Source organism: Engystomops pustulosus, chromosome 3, assembly GCF_040894005.1.
Source record: "Engystomops pustulosus chromosome 3, aEngPut4.maternal, whole genome shotgun sequence".
Classification (NCBI taxonomy): domain Eukaryota; kingdom Metazoa; phylum Chordata; class Amphibia; order Anura; family Leptodactylidae; genus Engystomops; species Engystomops pustulosus.
The window spans coordinates 87,414,768-87,436,517 of record NC_092413.1 but is presented as its reverse complement, the minus strand read 5'-3'; the positions used below and the strand labels follow the sequence as shown (position 1 = coordinate 87,436,517).

The window sequence follows — 21,750 nt, the reverse complement described above, 5'->3', positions numbered from 1 at the left end:
AGTATACAGCACTGCCCCCAGTAGTATACAGCACTGCCCCCAGTAGTATACAGCACTGCCCCCAGTAGTATACAGCACTGCCCCCAGTAGTATACAGCCTGCCCCCAGTAGTATACAGCAGCTCCCAGTAGTATACAGCAGCTCCCAGTAGTATACAGCCTGCCCCCAGTAGTATACAGCCTGCCCCCAGTAGTATACAGCACTGCCCCCAGTAGTATACAGCACTGCCCCCAGTAGTATACAGCACTGCCCCCAGTAGTATACTGCCCCCAGTAGTATACAGCACTGCCCCCAGTAGTATACAGCACAGCCCCCAGTAGTATACAGCACTGCCCCCAGTAGTGTACAGCACTGCCCCCAGTAGTATACAGCACTGCCCCCAGTAGTATACAGCACTGCCCCCAGTAGTATACAGCACTGCCCCCAGTAGTATACAGCACAGCCCCCAGTAGTATACAGCACTGCCCCCAGTAGTATACAGCACTGCCCCCAGTAGTATACTGCCCCCAGTAGTATACAGCACTGCCCCCAGTAGTATACAGCACTGCCCCCAGTAGTATACAGCACTGCCCCCAGTAGTATACAGCACTGCCCCCAGTAGTATACAGCACTGCCCCCAGTAGTATACAGCACTGCCCCCAGTAGTATACAGCACTGCCCCCAGTAGTATACTATACTGCCCCCAGTAGTATACAGCACTGCCCCCAGTAGTATACAGCACTGCCCCCAGTAGTATACAGCACAGCCCCCAGTAGTATACACGAGTATATACGGTATTATGTGATGAGACTGGTCTTCTCTCACTTTTAGGTGTTTTGGTTTATGTTATATTATGGAGAGTCTTGAACCAGTCCTTCTGGTTAAACTTTGCAACATTAGTTTGTAATATTAATGTATTAGAGTTTCTTATGCCCTGGTTTTTACCAAAAAAGGCTTTTAAATGATGCAAATGAATCTGAGGGGCTCCAGGCTCCATAGGTATTAATCGAGCCTGAAGCCACTCAGGCTCATTAGCATATTTTTTTAAAGCTTTTTTTCTCTTCAACATAGGGGCATAAGATGCTTAAAGGAAACCTACCACTTGTAGTGGCAGGTTTCCGATGGAAATACCGGGCACCAGCTCAGGGTGAGCTGGTGCCGGAGCTTATTTTAGTTAGTGTTTTAAACCGCGGTATCGCGGTTTAAAACACTTTTTAAACTTTATAGCTGGCGCAGGCAGGTACGCGCTCGGCGCTTACCTTGCGCGCGGCTACATAGGAAGTGAATGAGAGCCGCGTGCACGGTAAGCGCCGAGCGCGTACCTGCCTGCGCCGGCTATAACGTTTAAAAAGTGTTTTAAACCGCGATACCGCGGTTTAAAACACTAACTAAAATAAGCTCCGGCACCAGCTCACCCTGAGCTGGTGCCCGGTATTTCCAACAGAAACCTGCCACTACAAGTGGTAGGTTTCCTTTAAAGAAGAGGGGGCATGCTTCAGTAGGTCTGTATGCTTCGTATACAATACTTCATCCTCGTGGTAGATGTCCTTTAAAAAAGAAGGCAAATCTGCGTTTATTGTGGAACCTTAATATCATAAAAATGTTTTTCTCTAGGTCAGTATGCATACAGCAATACCAAATGTATAGAGTAACTTCTTTACAGCAATGAAATCCTTTTCCGGGTGGGGTGGGGGGTTCTTTTTCCACCATCCCCTTCCAAGTGCCATAACTTTTGAAATGTTGTGTCATTGTGGTATTGTGATGGTTTATTTTATGTATAAAGACCTGTAGTTTATATTTGTACACTTGAGGTTCAAAAATCATGTTTGATAATATTTTTTTTGTAAATTTTGTTAAATTGTAAATTTGCCCATTGTTTCACCTTTTTTAAAAAAAAAAAAGTTGTTTCTTGAACATTTTTTCAAATTTGACATGTGGTAATAGCTTTGGAATGCTTACAGGGGATTTTGAGATTGTTTTCTCAAGACACATTCATGCACTTCATGTTAGTTTAAAAATTTTGGTGATATTTAGAGTTTATTTATGAAAAAAATGGATATTTGGTGAAAATTTGGAAAAACTCTCGTTTTTTTAAAATTAAAAATGTTCTACACACAGTCAAAATAGCAAAATAACTTCACAAATGTCTGCTTTATGTTGACTTTAGGTTAGATTTTTCACATTTTCTTAAAAAAAAAGTCAAAATCCTACTTTTGATGGACCTGCTAGGCATTCAAGTCACTTTTAGAGGCCTATATAATAGTAAAACCCTATAAATGGCACCAAATGGCACAATTTTTTTTTTTTGGCTAAATGAATGTATTCTTTCAAAAATTTACACATTCTCAGTCTATAAAATACCAAAACAATGCACAATGTTTCATACCCAATTTCTCCCGAATGTCAATATCTCATATGTGGTTGTAACCGCTGTAGATACTCAAAAACTGTGAAATGCAAACATAACCAGTAAGTTGGTCTAAATCTCACAAATATTTATCTACATGAACGGTAAACAAACATCTTTTACAAATTGTGGGTAGTTTTCAATGACAAGAAACATACAAGTGTGCTACATGTGATTATATTCCTCCATTCCGCATGATGAGGCTTATACTTTCTACGTAGGCACATGGACAAATATAGTAGATACAGTACAGCATTAAAATAATTTATTATATTGGCCACAACCCTTTTATTACAAAAAAAAAAATTCTGTTTGATGGCACTATTTGGAAGGAGCCCCTATGGAGGCCAAATTTTCTCCATCCCTAACGACACAAGGGGGGGGGGGCAGATCCACATCAGTAGCCCCTTACAAGGCGTGGTCAAACACGACTGTAACAACGTGCAAGATTTGCAGAGAGGTGCAAGCTCTATGGGAAGGGCCAGGTGGGACACAATGCGAGTGTTATAAATGTAAGCCTGAGCGCCTCTGGCTAATTAGCATCATTTTAAACCGTCTATTCCTACAAAATCCAGTAAATAAGAAGACCAGTTTACAGGTACAGGAGCTCAGAATAGGCAGTTCAGGAGTCTACCATCAATCTGATGCTAGATTTTACAGTTTTGCATTACCACATTTTGAGAGCCATAATTTTTTAATTTTTCAGTAAATTTAGCTGTATGAGTGGTTTTTTTTTCCTGACACCAGTTTTATTTTGTTACTGAACCATTTCTGGTTACATGTAACTTATCAATTCACTTTTGTTAACTCTTTCTGAACAACAATGAAAAAAATTGGGTTTTTTTCTCTATTTAATGCATAGTATCAATTATTACCTTTATTCTACGGGTCAGTATGATTACAGTAAAACCAAATACAGGCGGTCTTCTACTTAAGGACACCCGACTTACAGACAACCCATAGTTACAGACAGACCCCTCTGACCTCTGGTTACTATAGTCCCAGACTGCACTGATCAGCTGTAAGGTGTCTGTAATGAAGCTTTACTGATAATCCTTGGTCCCATTACAGCAAAAAAAATGTTTAAACTCCAAATGTCACTAGGGCCAAATTTTTTTTGTCTGGATCTACAGTTATAAAATATACGGTTTTGACTTACATACAAATTCAGCTTAAGAACAAACCTCCGGACCCTATCTTGTACGTAACCCGGGGACTGCCTGTATTTAGTCTTTTTCTGTTTTTTTTTCCACAAATAAACACATTACAAATATATTTTGTGTGTGTGTCTCATTGTCATATTTTAATTTTGTGTCTGTGTTGCTTGTGTTCCAGAGTCAGTTAAATATTTGATGGTAATAATTTTTGGATATTTATTAGTTCATTAATATTTTCATTAACTTAAACTAAATGGGTAAAGGTAGGAAAAAGGTCAGTGTTAAAAATGTTAAAATGTAACAAATTGCCTCTCGCAGTTTACTGTCAATTGAAAAAAATGTAAAAATTTAAACGACCCCCCCTTTCTTTATAACACATCTAAAAATAAACAAATAAAAACATAAACATACTAACTAGCCTCACAATTTTGAAGGTGGGGAGTTAAAAACAGAAATGCAAAAAGTCCTGTAAGAGTTAGGGATACAATACTTTCAGTTTTTTTATTTTTTGTTTTTTCACTCCCTACCTTTAAAAATTCCATAACTCTGATATATCCGCCACGGAGCGCAGTGACTTAGCGCTCAGTGGCGGAAATATCCGCCACGGCGCTTATGCCGGCTTGGCTCTGGATCAGAGCCAAACCGGCATCGGGAAACACGGGGTGCCGGCTGTAACTAATAGAGTTGTCTCCGATCGCGGGTGCTTAACCCGTTAAATGCCGCGTTCAGCGTGACCGCGGCATCTAACATGCATCTGGGGGGTCTTTCCCCCACGATCGGCCCCCCCGAACCGTTTTCGGGGGGCGCCGATCGTTGCTATAGCAACTCTGGGGTCCGATCTAAATCTAACACAAACCCCACATATATAGTATCACATATATAGTCCGTAACAACCCGTAGAATAAATGTAAATCATTATTGAACCTTCAGTGATAGTTTTCCTTCTGAATGTTTCTTCTATCTGCATGAAACATTGGCTTCTACTTTTTCATACATTTGCAAAAATATCTAAAGTTCACATTCTCACTGTGGTGTATTGAGTGTTGATTGATTTACTACAAGGCCTCCACGTATCAACATGTGAAGAATAAAACTGCAAGTTTTTGTGTATTGTACACAAACATTTTTTATCAGTGTAAATCAACGTTCTTAATCTCAATTAATTTGGTATCCTACAGATTTGGTGCAGAACAGCCAGTATACATCAACATAATTCGAGACCCAGTCAATAGATTTCTTTCCAATTACTTTTTCCGGCGATTTGGAGATTGGAGGGGAGAACAGAATCACATGATCCGCACTCCAGGCATGAAAGAAGAGGAAAGGTACTTGGTAAGTCTTGCATAAAGTTGCATGTTGTATTAGATATATGTACATATAAGTGGGCACAACCATCAGTTAGACATCGAATAGACATCTATACACCCTATTAAAGTGCAGATTCCTCTTGGATTTTGAATTTGGATATGTGTTCACAAGCCATTATAGGAGGGGTTCCACTCCAAACTGGACCAAAGTTATCAAGGGTTTTAGATATCTTACATACATATTTGTGAAGTGTTCCCCAAGCTGTTTGTCTAGTGATTCCTCCATGAAAGACAACAAGTAGTGATTATTATATTATACAAAATTGGATTGTCACATGTGGGGATAAAAACCCCAATACATGAAATTGGGAAGCCCATTGGTGCGATTTTAATTAACCATTTAGTTCCACCAATATTATCTTTCTATTAAAAGGGAATCTATCATAATTTTAGACTATACAAACTTGCAGACAGTGTTGGGTAACAGCCCTGGAGAACTGTGTACCCATACCTTCCTGTATGATGTTAGTAGCAGAAGCATGAAAATGCATTTATGTTTCAGGATTGTAGCTGGACTTGAGGAACCCTATTGTGCTGGTGTCAGATCTTGTCACAGGACACAGCACAGACCCTCCTCTCTGCTCTTAGAAACTGCTGTTGCAGGCAGTGTTTGAATACCCCAACAGAGTTACAAGTTATGATGTTTTCATTGGTGAGATCTTGTACACTGATGTACCAGAGCGCTCAAACTCCAGCTGTAATTCTGGTATATGAGAATATTTAGCCATGATTTGCTTTGTATATCAATTTTTTCTAGAGTCAAATCCGAGGCTAAATCTTGAGTATAAATGGGTGGTCAGGCAACAGGACACTGATGTCAGATACACCAGAAAATCTAAAACAAAATGGTCAAAAAAGAAAAAGGCAAGTCCAAGTCCAGACCTCAGCCTAATTGAAATTCTGCAACCAATGGCCAGATGCTATCCACTTTTCCACCAAGACTCAATATAGTCTTCCCCCTTTATATCCTATCTACTTCTTAGTTTTCAGCCCTGTCCTCTCCCCTCCACCCTGGTTTAAAGACTTCTCTATCCATTCTAAATCATTTCTCCCCCTCTTCTATTTAGGTGCAAATTATAGTAAATGAGGGTCAGTTAAAACAGATGCAACTGGAAACAGAGGAAAACTGCTGGGCCTTGTAAATATAGGGATAGACTGGAATGACAGTAATTAGTCCACAAAATAGATGAGAATAGGGCATACCCTGGACATCTCAGTACAGGTGGCCCCCTACATAAGAATGACACCTAGTTACAAACGGACCACTGGATGTTGGTAATTTATTGTACTTTAGCCCAAGGCACTTAGACACTAAGGTGTGTGCACTTAAGCTTTATTATTAATCCTGGTTCTAATGACAACAGTGAGACTGGCTTGAGAAAGCGCTGAGTAGCGCAAAGCGGGGCCTGTAGCCTTACCATGTTCAGCGTCCACCTGTTGTGTCGCATTATGAAATAAAAGAAGACATTTTTCACTACAGTGGTGAGAGAGGCTATTTTCTTTCTTCTCCCACATCTGGATTATACATTGATCAGTTGCGCACCACCACTGTCGTTGTGATTTCCAGACACCATTGCCACACTTTGAAAACAGCGTATGCTGAATCGTCTTGCCGAAATCGAAGATTAGTTGTAGAGCCGGTGGACTGACTCTTTCCTTACATATTCATGCTTATGGTTTTGGTTATTTTGAAAGTCCAGTTAACAAGATGTTAAAGCAATTATCTAAACTGGCGTAAAATTGCCTGGCATCACAGGCATGGCAGCTGGTCTTGGGATGTTAGTAAACAGATGGCAATTTTTGATAAATGTTCCCAAAGTGCTTTTAAAAATTACTAATGGATATTTATACTTTTAGCAGCCATGAATTTATCTAAAAACACAAAATACATGTGACAAGTAAATTACTGCTTTACTTTTTATTAAATCATTTTTGAAAATATGCAATGACCTTGAAAAAAGGAATGAAAAACATAATTAAAACACATTTGAAAGAAAATATTAATTCCAAAGCTGACAAACATACTTATTAGAGAGTTAAAAGTAAGCACATGAGACACGTTCTCTCTAGTTCAAGGCTAAAGTGGTGTTTTCAGGAAATTACATCTTACAGCATATGGATGGGCTCCCAGATGTTATTACAGTTTTCAAAAGACTTATTTTTGGCTGAGAAATTAAGATTTTTGTATGTAATGCATTCAGCAAATGTATTACATAGAAAGTCAAAATGTGATTGGTTAGGGAACAATTGTCCAGGGAACAAATTTAGGCACCTGGACCTTTGTAGTGGTCCGTAATAGAAGAACAATGCTAGAATTTGGGCTCATTTACAAAGGGTGATGCTGCACACTTTCGTCGGACTTTGCACCTTTTTCGGGAATTACTTGGCTTGGGCAGGTGTTTAACAGGTGTCTGCGCTGGGATTGTGTCGCACGTGATCATTGCTCTGGCTTCCATGCAACACAAAATGGGGGCCCTACCATCGGACGATCCGACTGATTCGGACTGAGTGTGTGATTTAACTTTCAAATTATGTTGCAAGACAATGCACTTACATGCACCAGTAAAAAGATGGTAAACTCGGACACATGCGGAATATCGGGTGCACGATCTTGGTGAATGGCGGCAGAGTGCATTATCATCGGACAATGCACTTTCGGTGAACTCCGTCGGACAGGTAAGTAAATGTGACTAAAACCTGTTGTTAATGGAGTGATGATGTATTACCTGCCTCCAGGTTTATAATAGAGATGTTCCCTCAAGCTTTCATTGGGCTCTGAGCGTTCAGGGCACATCTCTAAATATATTGAAGGAAAACCATGGATGGTGGATTAATACTTAGTTTTCCATGTCATGCAACTAGTATGACATAGATCTGTTTTAACTGTTGAACAGGTCACTGATAGAGCTGATTGTAAGTTAGACTGCTTTTATTCTAGATAATGGCAAATACTATATAATAAATATACATTCACAGGCTACAGCGGTTACATGCAAAAAATTCTGGTGTCCATGAAGTTGTCATAAGATGTTAATCTATTAAGCATTATTACTCCAGCAAGGTAAACTGAGATTGAAATTGGCAGGTGACCACTGGACCGTTGTTGCTTGAGAACCTTCTGTTTTTGCAGTTTAGGTGATTATTGGTAGGATAACTATGGGACATTTTGTTACTTACAAAGGTGGGCTCATTTTCATGTTATCTGCTTTAAAGAGAAACTCCAAAACTAAATATATTTTCAAACATATTTTTGCCCCCCCCCCCCTACATTGTCCCTGTATGCAATATTATGGTCATAATAATAGTCATTATTATATTCAGCAGTCTAGCTTATTCATGAGTGTCTGGCACAACCACCCCCAGTGCTTGATTGACAGCCTGTATGAGATACTTCTATACACATACCCTGTATAATGATGTGACACTGTTGGGGGTGGCTCCTCTATGTGCTTCCTGGTTCTGGCAGCCACACCTCCTGCAGCCTGTGTGTATATGAGATACTTCTATACACCTGACTGACAGCCTGTATAATGATGTGACATTCCTGGTGCTGGCTCCTCTATGTGCTTCCTGGTTCTGGTGGCCATGCCCCCTGCAACTGGTGTGTATTAGATACTCCTATACACATGACTGACAGCCTATATAATGATGTTACACTCCTGGTGCTGGCTCTTCTATGTGCTTCCTGGTTCTGGTGCCCCCTGCAGCCTGAGTGTGTATGAGATACTCCTATACACATGACAGACAGCCTGTATAATGATGTGACACTCCAGGTGCTGGCTCCTCTATGTGCTTCCTGGTTCTGGCGGCCAAGCCCCCTGCAACTGGTGTGTATGAGATACTCCTGTTCACATGATTGACAGCCTGTATAATCTATATAGCGAAGGTACCGCACTCTCAATGATGTGGTGCTCAAAGAATAGGATTCTCAGTCCAATTGTGACAATTAAAGACAGATTCTTTGGCACACACTTGAAGATTTTCTTGAATTTTCTTTTTTATTTTGCAATGAAAAGATTTTAGCCTTCACCTTTATGTGACTTTACATGACAAAAAGAGCTCATGCCTCACCTAAGCGCCACATATGCTTCACTCTAAATAGATCATACTTGACAAAGGTCGTGATGACCGAAACGTTGTGTGCTTCTATTTGATCTACTTTCTCTATTTGTCATGTAAAGTCACATAAAGGTGAAGGCTAAGATGTTGTGAAAAAATCTTTTCATTGCAAAATAAAAAAGAAAATTCAAGCAAATGACTGACAATCTATATAATGATGTGACACTCCTTGTGCTGGCTCCTTTATGTGCTAACTGGTTCTGGCGGCCATGCCCCCTGCAACCGGCGTGTATGAAATACTCCTATACACATGACTGACAGCCTGTATAATGATGTGAGACTCCTGGTGCTGGCTCCTCTATGTGGTTCCTGGTTTTGGCAGCCATGCCCCCTGCAACCGGTGTGTATGAAATACTCCTATACACATGACTGACAGCCTGTATAATGATGTGACACTCCTGGTGCTGGCTCCTCTATGTGGTTCCTGGTTCTGGCAGTCACGCACGCTGTAATTGTTGTGTATGAGTTACTCCTATACACATGGCTGCATCCTGTAGCACACTGTTACCCTTATACACTACTTGTGTAGCTGATGTCTGTGTCTCTCACATGTGTATGGGAGGACAGCATGCCAGTAGATAAAGCACAGACACTAGCAATGCTTTACTATATATTACACACAGACATGAGCAGGGGGAGGAGAGGGGAGGGCTAACATCACTTTCTGTCTCCATGTGACCAGCCTCATTTACATAATAAAGAGGAGATGAGTTTACAATGATTAATGTTTGAATTAATACGATAAAGGCTGGGATGTTGTTTAAGTAACAACAAAAGCCTACAAAGCGTGCAATACAAAAATGCAGCCAGCCAAATTGTTGTGTTCATTTTCATGTATTAAGGATAAAGTAAAAAATAATTCTAGTCAGATGTATGTTTATTGATTCTTACCAATCCGATGAAAACAGGCCCTATAATTTAGTCCTTAGGAAGCCTAAAAAAAATTCATAATGTATTTTAAAGAAGAGTAAAGTGTAATGCATTTATACTGTATATATATTTTAGTCCTGATGTGTAGTCACATGGTGCATGTTTTCAGCTTTCATTCCTTACATACTGGTTCTAAAGTTTGAATAGCAACATACTGACATCTAGTGGTTACTGCTTTGAAAGATTGTTCACTAGCCTAGTATATTTTCAGTATTTACATGCGCTGTCTACTTTTCTCTGACATTTGCCTTTGTTAGGAGAAAATCAGTACATTGTCATAGACGGTGGACTGGTAAGCGTTGGCCATTTTAGACTTAATTGCCTATTGGTTGAATGTTTGTGCTTATTTGAGCCATGGCTCTTTGATCAGCAAGACCTTTATGCCTTGCAAATGCTCTCATATAGAGCATATGTAGCCAGAGGAGCATTTGAACAGACAAATTATTTGGCTTCCTCCCATAATACATCCTGGGCCACAGAAAGCCTGTGGTTCAACTGCAAATAGGGCACTGTTTATAATCTGCTCAGCTCTTGCTCTATAACGTGCTGCATTCTACTAGGACACTATATGCAATCTGCTCAGTGTCTCCTGCTTTCAAAGATGCTGTCTGCATATAGGACACTAGAAGAATAGGAATGGGAGACTACATCTCTGGTGCTAAGGCAGTGGAAAGGAGCTGTAATGACATCATGACAGTGGTGGAGTAGAGTCCTGCTATGGCTAATGCAGAGTCTCATACACAACTCAATCTTCACAGTTTCAAGTATCTGTCCTGATATGTTGAAGACAAAAAAAATGAGTAAATTACATTTAGATTTTTTTTTAAAAAAATTTGGCATGCATTCATCTGTTCAGTGTGTGATCATTTTGATATTTTTGACTTCCATATATTTTCAGGATATCAATGAATGCATTCTCGAAAATTATGCAGAGTGTTCCAATCCAAGATTATTTTACATAATCCCATATTTTTGTGGACAACATCCAAAATGCAGGTAAATATAAGCCTACAGAACAAGTCTCATTTTGTGATATCATGATCCACCTTTTATTGGTTTGAGGACTTGTTGTCTGGTATAGTTTTTAAGGCAATGCTAGGAAATGTATTCGGTACACACTAGAAATTAGGGCATTGGACAGCCATATTGACTGCAAATCTTTCCACTAGAATTCACCATGCACACTCTATTTTCTCATTGTATTGCCACTGTAACTTATTGTTTTAGTATTTAAAGGTATGCAAGCAAAATATTGATTTTAAAGGACATCTACCATTCTAGAGAAGACTAGAAGCGAAACACAGGGGGAATGTGGCTACAAAAGCTTTCTTCCATAAATGGAGAAGTTTTATTGCGAACCAATTGTTGGAGGATGAAATGAGGGCTTTCATGTATAGATACCGCAACACGGTCTGTTATTGCACAGAGAATCTTTGAGGTACCCTGGGGGGATTATAAGTAGGTTATAGGTAAGTTTTGCATATCCTCTCAATACATATCACTTGTATCAACCTGCTATGACACAAGTCATGTTCATCCTACCACAGGTTATTTTCTATTAAAGATCACTGTTGTATTCCAGTTGAGCGTGGCAAATGCCTACTTCTGTTATAGCAGGAAAATTAAAGAAAATGTGGTGGGCCAGGGAGGATAAAGGTCTTATACAATATAACAAGTTTATTTCTGCACGTCATGCCTTACTTTAGGAAGCCATGTATGTATTGTACATGTACCTCCCTTAGCAAATTTATAAAAAAAAAAAACATCTACCATCAGTTTTATTGATGGTAGACTTGTCATACTAAGGCATTCCTGAGGGACTATGCTCCCCAGGCCTTCTTTTATTATAACTCTATACACTGTAATTGCTGCAATATAGAGTTATAAAAATTATGCTGGGGGGATCCAGCTACATCACCTCGTCTCGTAGTTAATTTACTCCCCCCAGTCTAAAGAAAAGTCCCGTCCGTCCACAGTTAGGGTTGTGGGGAAGCTGAATGAAGTGAGGTTTAAAGATAGTCTTCAAAAAACTTGATCCAGAGTGGCTCTTGAACTCTGGGTTGAAAATTCACCTTAAAACTAGACAACACAGGAGTGGCAACCAGCTAGTTCAGTGACAAAAAACAACTGCTGACAAACCTGAAAAAACTCTTTACAGATATGTATGAATTAATTAGAGTTTTATATCTCCTATTCTTTTGTTATTGGTATCCATTTTTTAATTGAAAAAAACTGCTGAATTCTCAGGTTAAATTAGGGGATCTGACTCTTCACTCTTCACAGCTTGCTTGAATACCACCGGCATAAATACTCTAAAAGTGAGTGAACCACTTCTCTTCATAGTTACATAGAATAAGGGTCACTGTCAATTTTTTCCAAACTATATAACTGATTCATCTGTTTTGTGAAAAAAAAACATCAAGCTCATAAAATGTTCCTCTTCTTCACACAGGCGTTCTGTTCAGTTTCTCGAGTTCATGAAATGCTTCTGTTGTAAATGTAGCTGTTATTGTTCTTGGAAAACTATACTTTATTACAAGCAATTACTCACACATGTCATTGTCACCTTTAGGGATCCTGGTGAGTGGGCCTTGGAACGTGCAAAGCAAAATGTAAAAGAGAACTTTCTTCTGGTTGGAATTCTTGAGGAGCTTGAAGATGTACTGCTTTTGTTGGAAAGGTTTTTACCTCACTACTTCAAGGATGTCATGAGCATTTACAAAAACCCAGGTAATATTTATTTTATTATAATTCAGTATAATAAAGGAAAATGGACTGCAACTGCTGCCCAATGTATAGCACCATACAAAATAGATTAAATGGGCTAAAATGATCCAGGCTTCGTCCCAAACTTGGGTCCTAACCCACACGCCCCTCTTTTTCTAGCTCAATGCTGGGTAGAATAAAAACTGAAAATCAGCAGACAGAAGAAGCTCTTTAGCGTCAAGATTAATATAAAATTGTCTTCTTAAATTAGTAATGCTGATACACTTATAAAGTGCACTAAACAATACCATTTTTATTTGTGGGCTGATTTTAGAGCTGGTAGATCTTTAAATCCCTTCCTGCAGATAGTCATAACTATACCTCCTAATGGGCTGATGTATTCCACAAATGGACACACAGTTATACCTGGGTGATCTCACAGACACCAAAGCTCTGCCCATACAGTAACTGAAGAAGCTCAGAAGTGACTAACTTCCGGGCTCCTGCTTTACAGGGAATCTGTCAGCAGTTTTGGTAGCAGCGCTGAAGAGCTGTTTAATTATAATCTACAGGACTGTGAAAAATAGATTTATTTTCCACAAGTTAAAGTGAACCATAACTTTTTAACATCCACTATGATGACATATTTTGCAAAAAGAAAAAATTCCAATGTGAATCTGTCCTTAGTTCGTTTCAACCACTATATTAAGAGTGAACAGTACAATTACCACTTCAGAGCATTTCAACAATCACCACTAATTCCAATGGAAGCAATTGGTGTCAGGGGTAAGGAGTCTGTTCCTCACACATGCTATACAGACTAAATTTGGGCTCTCCTTACTCATACTCAGTTGCAGTGTTGCTAAGGACATCAACAAAAAACAGGACTCTACTTGGTGCAATATTACTTTTTTCATTAATGTGGCAGAAGATGTGTATCTAGTTGAGATTTTAAAGCCGTTTTCATGCATATTTTTTATCATTGTATATATTATTTTTCTTCTCAGAACACAGAAAGCTTGGAAATCTGACAGTGACAGTGAAAAAAACATTTCCATCTCCAAACGCCCTGCAAGTCCTCTACCAGCGCATGAAATATGAATATGAGTTTTATCACTACATCAAAGAACAATTCCATTTGCTGAAGCGAAAATTTGGGCTTAAATCACATGTTAAAACCACATCCAACCATGAAATTTCTATTCCAGTTCCCATCCCTATGGAAACAGAGGAACCCATAGAAGATGAGGAGGAGCAAGATGATAAGTGGTTAGAGGACATTTACAAAAGATGATACCCCAGTTGTAGCCTCACAACTATGAGTCTAGGTCCATTTCTTAAGCTTTTTTTTATTATTAAAAAAATACTTAAGGAACATGGTTAATGCTGAACTGCATTAACACTTTCCCACATGTTGGGTATTAGGGAAATACTTGTGCCCGATTTTGCGGGTTGTGTTTACTTAGATTTTTATGTTCATTGAGATTGATCAGAGTGTTGAGAATTGAGTTATAGCACAAGGACTTGAGCTTTTGCCAGTATTTCAAAAAAATGTTTTATTAATGCTATAAGCATTTACAGAATGATGAATGTGTAGGAAAGGTACAGTGTGACGTACTCAGCCTTTATCTGTATTATGTTTTGCACTTAAGTTGTAGCCAAGGCAGCCAATGAGCTCCACGCACACCTATATAGATAGGGGAGCTTTGTTTTTACATATCTTTTTCTGTATGTCAAGGGGTAGAACTAAACAGGAGAAGAAACAACATTGGCAGTGGCCAGTGATTGGCTCCTGATTTTTGCTGCTCTTTGTGAGAGCAGGATATGAGAGAAGCTGAATATTGCAACACAGAGGTTTCAACCATTTGGAGTAGGACTTTCTGTTCAATAAACTGTATTGATAGGTATAACATACACATGTAGTTCCCAAAACATGAAGTATTCGCAATAAGTGAAAAAAGAGCTCATAACCATGAGAAAAGAGGTCATCAGACTAACATTCAATGTTTAATAAACAAAGTAGCATCGGTGGATTCCAATTGGAGTAGGATTTTCATAATAAAAAATTGATACAGGGAAAGCTGTAAAACCATGTGTGAAGGCAGGGGAATCATTGAGCTCCGCTTCCCTTCATCTTATGTATTGGTCATATTCAGTAGGTTTGCTTTTATTACGTCTTCCTCATCCAGGTGAAGCCTGGATTTAATATGATGTGTCACAGAACCATGATTGTTTGGTCCCTTTAGGACAGGACTCAGTAGTAGAGGAGTTGTAAATAAAATCAAGCCCTGGTGCAATTAGAGCAAAGGCAGTTTATTATAGGAATGCTGATGCCATAATGTGTGGATTACATTTTATTTTTCATTACATTCCATAAAAAGGTGATAATTGTTAACAACTTTTACATGTATCCCAAAATGTAATGTCATCCAGAAAAAAAAAGGATAAAGGATAATCTAGACCAGTGATGGCGAACCTATGGCACTGGTGCCAGAGGTGGCACTCAGAGCCCTTTCTGTGGACACTCAGGCCATCAGCCCAGGACAGAGTTCATCAAACAGGAACAAATCCATTAAATCTTCCTGCAGTCCTAGGCAACTTATGAGATGCTGCGCTCCGCACTATTTTACAGCAGCACTTCATTGACTGTTTGGAACTGCTTGAAAAGTGAGAAGGTGTTGAAAGAACTGCATTATCTTTGGAGGTCCTCATGCTGGACCCACCATTCTTCCTAAACAGAGAAACCCTGAAGAGAAGCTACAATGATAATCTGAATTTGCACACCTTGTTTCAACTGTATTAGTGGCCTCAGGTGGCCGATACATTAAAGAAGTGGAAGAACAGGTAGCAATAAGTTACTGCTTAAAATGGCACATTGGCACATCAGAGTAAATAAGTGGATTTTGGTTGTAGTTTGGGCACTTGGTCTTTAAAAGGTTCGCCATCACTGATCTAGACCAATTATAAAAACAGGACCAATATTTATTTTACATGAAATCAGAAGTTATTATCGGAAACTGATGAAGTGTAAAACTGAGCATCTTGCTTAATTGAGAAACTCCATATACAGCTTTATGCTAAGATCAACAATGTATTATTTTTTTTTGTTGATTATGGGTGAAAAATTGAACATGGTTTGGTAAAGTATTGTATCCATAGCAGTATGTAGACTGCTTTATGATTTACATTACAACAACCCACTTTTTGGTTGGGGGTTTCATGTAATAAAAAAAATATTACAGTGATACAATAAAACAGGTAAGAGGGAAAGAGTAACTTCTAGCTGCACCAGTTTTATCCTCCAGTGTATAAAGCAATATTTTGTTTTGTATACATGTGTGTGTGTGTGTATATATATATAAATATAAAAAACAAATAAAGTAGTAGTAAAATTTAAGTCAGCATTGTTTGCCAACTCCTTAAAAGGAGGGGTGCAGCGCCCTAAAAGGTCCTGGCTTGGTCCTCTTGTGGATATATGATGTAAAAAGCGGGCAGCATAATGTTGGAACCTTGGAGTGCTGCCCACTTTTTATATAATTTAGAAAACATATATATATATATATATATATATATATATATATATATATATATATATATATATATAAAACAAATATATAAATATATACAAAACAAAATATTGCTTTATACAGTAGAAGATAAAACTGGTGCAGCTGCAGTTTAACTCTTTCCCTCTCACCTGTTTTCTAACGGTTATCGCTTTTCAAACTTGTTTGTGTTTGTATGTGCATTCCTTATATTTTAAAACCTGTTACATTATATAGATATGTATATATGAGGGTGGTTCAATAAGTACCTGTGTTGGACGACAGAGGGTATTCCTGAGGGAAGTTGGTGTTATCATCGTGGGCTGCCATCTATCAAACGACGGCAAAACAAATTGCAGACTGATTAATAGGTTAGTTTGGATTTGGCAGCCATTTGAGTAAGACGGGTTTTTGTGATTTTCGCTAAGATGTAAAAAGAGCAGTATCGTTCGGTATTTACCTTTTTGTTTTTGGATGGGAAAAAATGTGAAGAGATAAAAGCAAAGTTGGATGCTGTTTATGGTGACACTTCGCCATCTAAGACCACAGTTAGATATTGATTTAATGAATTTAAATCTGGGCGAATATCCGTTTTTGATAAGGAGTGACCAGGACGCCCGGCAGACGTGGTTACCGAGGAAATCATTCAAAAAGTCTACGACATGATACTCGCTGATCGATGAATGAAAGTGCGCAAAGTAGCAGAGGCCGTAGGTGTGACGACCGGAATGGCAATTTATATTTTACTTGATAAGTTGGCGATGAAAAAATTGTCGAAGCAGTGTTAGGAGCAATTCAAGCGAGATCCGAAGGAGTTTTTGCGTCGAGTTGTCACCGTTGATGAAACCATCATTACACACCAGAAACCAAGCAACAATCAAAACAATGGATTTCTCACAGTGAATCTGCTCCAAAGAAGGCAAAGATGGTTCCATCGGCCAGAAAGGTCATGGCGACGATTTTTTAAGATGCGAACGGGGTTATCCTCATGGATTTTTTGGAATAGGGAAGAACGATCACTGGACAATACTACAGTGAGTTATTGGAGCGCTTCAACAAAAAATTGAAGGAGACACGGCCGCATTTAGCGAAAAAGAAGGTGCTGTTTCAACACGATAATGCACCAGCACATTCATCCGGAGTTGTCGCGGCCAAACTGCATGAATTGAGTTATGAATTGCTGCCGCACCCCCCGTATTCACCCAATGTGGCTCCCTGCGCCTTTTTCTTGTTCCCTAACATGAAGAAATGGTTCAGGGGAAAAAATCTAGCTCAAACGAGGAAGTCATCGCCGAGACAGAGGCGTGTTTTGGAGAGTTCAACAAATCCAAGTTTTTTGGAGGGGTTATAAAAAATGGCAGGAATGTTGTGAGAAATTGTATCGTTCTAAAAGGGGTCTCTTTTATTTTAAAAAAATGGTGTCTTCATTTCTAACACGGGTACTTATTGAACCGCCCTCGTGACAAAAAACCCTACTGACAAAAAGTTAAGGATATTCGGTTTGTGGATGAAATTTCAAGATGATCCTAAAAGTCACTTGAACCTTTACAGGTGAACTCAATGTGACCTTCTTATTGAGAATGGGGCTTTTAAAGGCAAATGTCCAGATGTTCAATGTTTCATTGTCCAGCTGAATCGTCCAATAAATTTCAAATTGAATTGGTAGTTAAACAGTCCTCCTCATCATGCTGTCCACATTTTGACATCATGACACATGAGACAACACTGAAAAAGTGACCAACAGTATTCCACCATTGCAAAGCCTAAAGCAATAGACTTTATTGCATCCCAAAAATGAGAAGTTGTTAAAGAACACTTGTCATCGGGTCTCTGTTACTATTCCTGTCACCACTACTTGTTGGAGCAGCTCATTAGGATTCCACCCAGCCTTTATCTACTCAATTCATACCTTTATTATTCTAAAATCACATTTTCTTTATTATATAAATGAGGTTGGGTACATGGAGAGAGAAAGGGATATTATCGCTGTTACCCCTCACCTCTCCTCCGCCTGCTCATGTCTGTGTGCAATGTATGGTAAAGCAACACAAGTGCCTGACATGTTCTGCTATACCCATGTATGAGACACAGACATCAGCTACACAAGTACCTGACATGCTCTGCTATACACATGGCTGCATCCTGGAGCACATGCATAAAAGCTGGACACCTAAATATGACAATGACTCATTGGATCTCCCCAGGGCATTTGCATACAGCTTTAGTACCTGATTGTTTAAGTTTACAGGCATGTAGAGGGACAATGAAGAGATAGGGGCAATGCTTACTAATGGCAGTTTATGAAAATATATTTAGTTTTGGGGGTTAATTTGCCTGACAGTTTCTCTTTAAAGTGCTACTATGCTTAGAGTGTCAGCAGCTGGAAACTAGAGTTCCTCAAGTAGAGTAGCCTGCACTCCTGGATCACAGAGGATATCATCTCATTGAAAACTTATGGAATCGCCATGTAGAGGCACGTCACTTTGTACCCCAGAATCGTAATGGTCTGTGGGCTTACTTTCTAGAAGAGTGGGATGCCATGCCTCAGCAGACAATTAGTTAACTTGTGAACAGCATAAGACATTGTTGTCAAGTTGTTAGTGATGCACAAGGCCACATGACAAGTTATAGTGATAGTGACATTTTTGTGTGGCTATACTTACCACTGTTTTTGTTTCAATAAATAGTTTGAGATGAGGAAATCACCAATGCTTCTACTTACATGCCCTTATATAATATCACTGCAGCAACTTTTTCTGTTTTCCATAAATTTCATCAATAGGAAGATGCCCTATTTTAAAGAGTAGAGCCAATGGTAACATGGTGATAATATCATATAAGATACCATGATCACCTGATGGAACTTTATAATACAAACAAAATAGATCCATACATTCCTGCTATTTTTTTTCTACAGTATACAAACTGGGGGTTTGTCTTGCTTACCCTTTGACTACTACTAGGCTTTGCTCATGACTTATTAGTCAATAGGGAAACAGATAATCCCTTGTCTATAATTTCTCTAGAAAAGATTAGGGTATAAGGAATCACTCTGAAAGGTTATATAAATGTTCCCTTACACAATGCTGTGACATCTCTGTTAGCAGGCTTGGGCATAGAGTAAAAAGACCGTTTTGTACATTACCAAGTTTGTTCAGTCAAACTTGCTGTGTTTGTTCTCGATTAACAAGCCTCAACGGTGAGCATATTGAGATCAGTTCAGTTACTCCAAATTCGGGAAGGGTAATCTGAGCCAGTGAACCCTGGTGTGTGTCCAGATCTGATTGCTGCTGATGCAAACATACAACAAGACAGCTTGGAGAAAATCAACAATTCCTTATTATTTATTTTCACATGAAGTGCCTTAAAAATACTATTTTTGATGCCATTTAATACGAAAGTTTTTTCACATCTAACATAATCCAAGGGCTTGTCCTATACCCTGGTCAAATGCTTGAATAATTTGACATACTGGACCGCTCAGTATCCATAGAACTCTAATTATCTCCAGAAGACCAAGTGATTTCAGGTATTTTATACTCATTATGATTACATTTTATCTCGACTATTTCCTTCATCTGAAGGTATTTCTGTAATCCTGCACTTTACTGCTTGAGCCCTGTACCAGACTATTGCCAGAAAGATTTAGACCAGAAAGAGACCACTTAAAAGAACTAATGGTAGCGTGTTTTTACCTTTTCTCATATTGATCTTGATGGATATGTGTTTTTAACTATAAAACTTTATATACTAACAGTTGTTTTCCCTAGTATAATGGGTGTAGTGCATTAGTAGTGAACCTATAGCACCCAGGGTTCATCAGCCAGAACTCAAGGCCTCCTTTTGCAGTCCCAGCCATTTTCAGTGCTATTTTAAAGGGACACATCCTGGGCTGCCTGGGACTACATGAGGAGGTATGGACACAGCTAGATTATCTGTGGAGTGCCAGCTCTGGGACCCTGGATGGAAGCTACAATAACAATCCAAATTACTACTTCTCCTTTCTACTGTATTGGTGTCTTCTGGAGGTCAACATGATTGAAAGCTATCACATGTTGGCACTTTGTGATTTTTGTTGTAGTTTGGGCACTCTGTCTGTAAAAGGTTCACCATCTCTGGTCTAGTGGCTCGGCTTGCCACTCTCTGACCTCTTTGGTGATTGACTGGGTATTACCAGCCTCTTCTCTGACCTGTGTACAGTAATTACACAGAGGCTCACCAGGTTTCCAATGCAAACATGCATTTACTTCTTTCATTGAAATAAATCTTTCTTTCCATCTTCATCTAAATACTTATCCAGGGTAATAATAAAGTCTGATAAATTTGTATCAATGCCTCACTAAAATGGCATCTAGAACTATTTGACTAAGACTATTGGATGTTACTGTTATGGTTATTCCGTTAGTTATGGGCTAGTTCACATCCCAGAGATATCATCAGTTTTTGCACCAGTTATTATGAGCTAAAACCTAAACTAAGTGTTGATTCTACACAGAGAACGGGTATAATGGAAAGACCTGACATTCTCAGGTCCTTATTTGTATCAAAATAACTTTTTCAGAAAATTGACGAGATAATGTGATGAGAGCTGTGATACCATGAATGATCAGAACACAATGGAGGGGGGATTTATTTAGACTGCCACATCATGCGATAGTCTTAATATTTCCCATGCCAATGCAGATGTAGGTTCAAGCAGACATTTGTCCTGCATGTTGTCCTAAGCCTGCTGAAGAAGGTCAGAGAGGGAGGAGACGGCTTGCTGATAATGCCCACATGGGTCATAAGAACCATTACATTAGAATTCCGCATAAGAAAAGCTGTAAAAAGCAGAATAAATATGATTTATTATATAATGATAATAAAAGGCCTGGTTTTATATATTGGGGTAACACTTCAATATCTTAGAGGTAACCTGTCTGTAGATTTGGAGCCAATAAACTGCTTGGTTCCTGTTCCTGATATTCCAGGGAAAGGTGGCAGGGTTACGGTGACAGGAGTCTACTTCAGTCACCCAGTACATGAGCACTGCAAATAATTAAGCCTAAGTCAGGATACCCATCCTCATTCCACATGCTCTGAACAATGGGCATCACAGGACCCCATCTGCCTTCACCTTCTGGAACCTTGGACAGCTGCACAGGCAAGGTTCAAAGGTTTGCTACTGACATCCTTTAAAATCCATATTTTAATAGTTCTGTGACCATGAATTATATCTATTTTATCTAAGGCAAGTGCAATGTGAAAACCTGCATTATCATCATATGTGATTTGTTTAAAGAAAATATACCAAATGTCAAATACTTTATAATTATTTTTTCGTAGAATGAGGAAGCTCATTGTGCTACTAGGAAGTGTTAAAGGAACATAAATGTACATAGGAAAGACTTTGGGTAATATAATGAAAATAATTTTATTTGTAATTGACTATGTAGATATGTGCCCTAATACTGCTTGTGGTTCTCATCACCTACATTTACACTGTCTTTAATAGTAGAAGTGTAACCAGTCTATGACATCTTAAAGGTACTTTTTTTATT

At 38.9% G+C, this 21,750-nt stretch overlaps 1 protein-coding gene across 1 annotated transcript in view; it reads left to right on the top strand.

Annotated features, from left to right (window-relative positions):
- The window catches only part of UST (uronyl 2-sulfotransferase), a 169,824-nt gene extending 153,571 nt beyond the window's left edge, over positions 1 to 16,253 (top strand). Inside the window, exons 5-8 of the mRNA XM_072141329.1 lie at positions 4,722 to 4,875; positions 10,858 to 10,955; positions 12,532 to 12,689; positions 13,673 to 16,253. Of these exons, the coding sequence (XP_071997430.1) occupies positions 4,722 to 4,875; positions 10,858 to 10,955; positions 12,532 to 12,689; positions 13,673 to 13,959 (697 nt within the window). The 3' untranslated portion in view covers positions 13,960 to 16,253. The remainder of the gene's footprint in view (positions 1 to 4,721; positions 4,876 to 10,857; positions 10,956 to 12,531; positions 12,690 to 13,672) is intronic.
- The last annotated feature ends 5,497 nt before the right edge of the window (positions 16,254 to 21,750 follow it).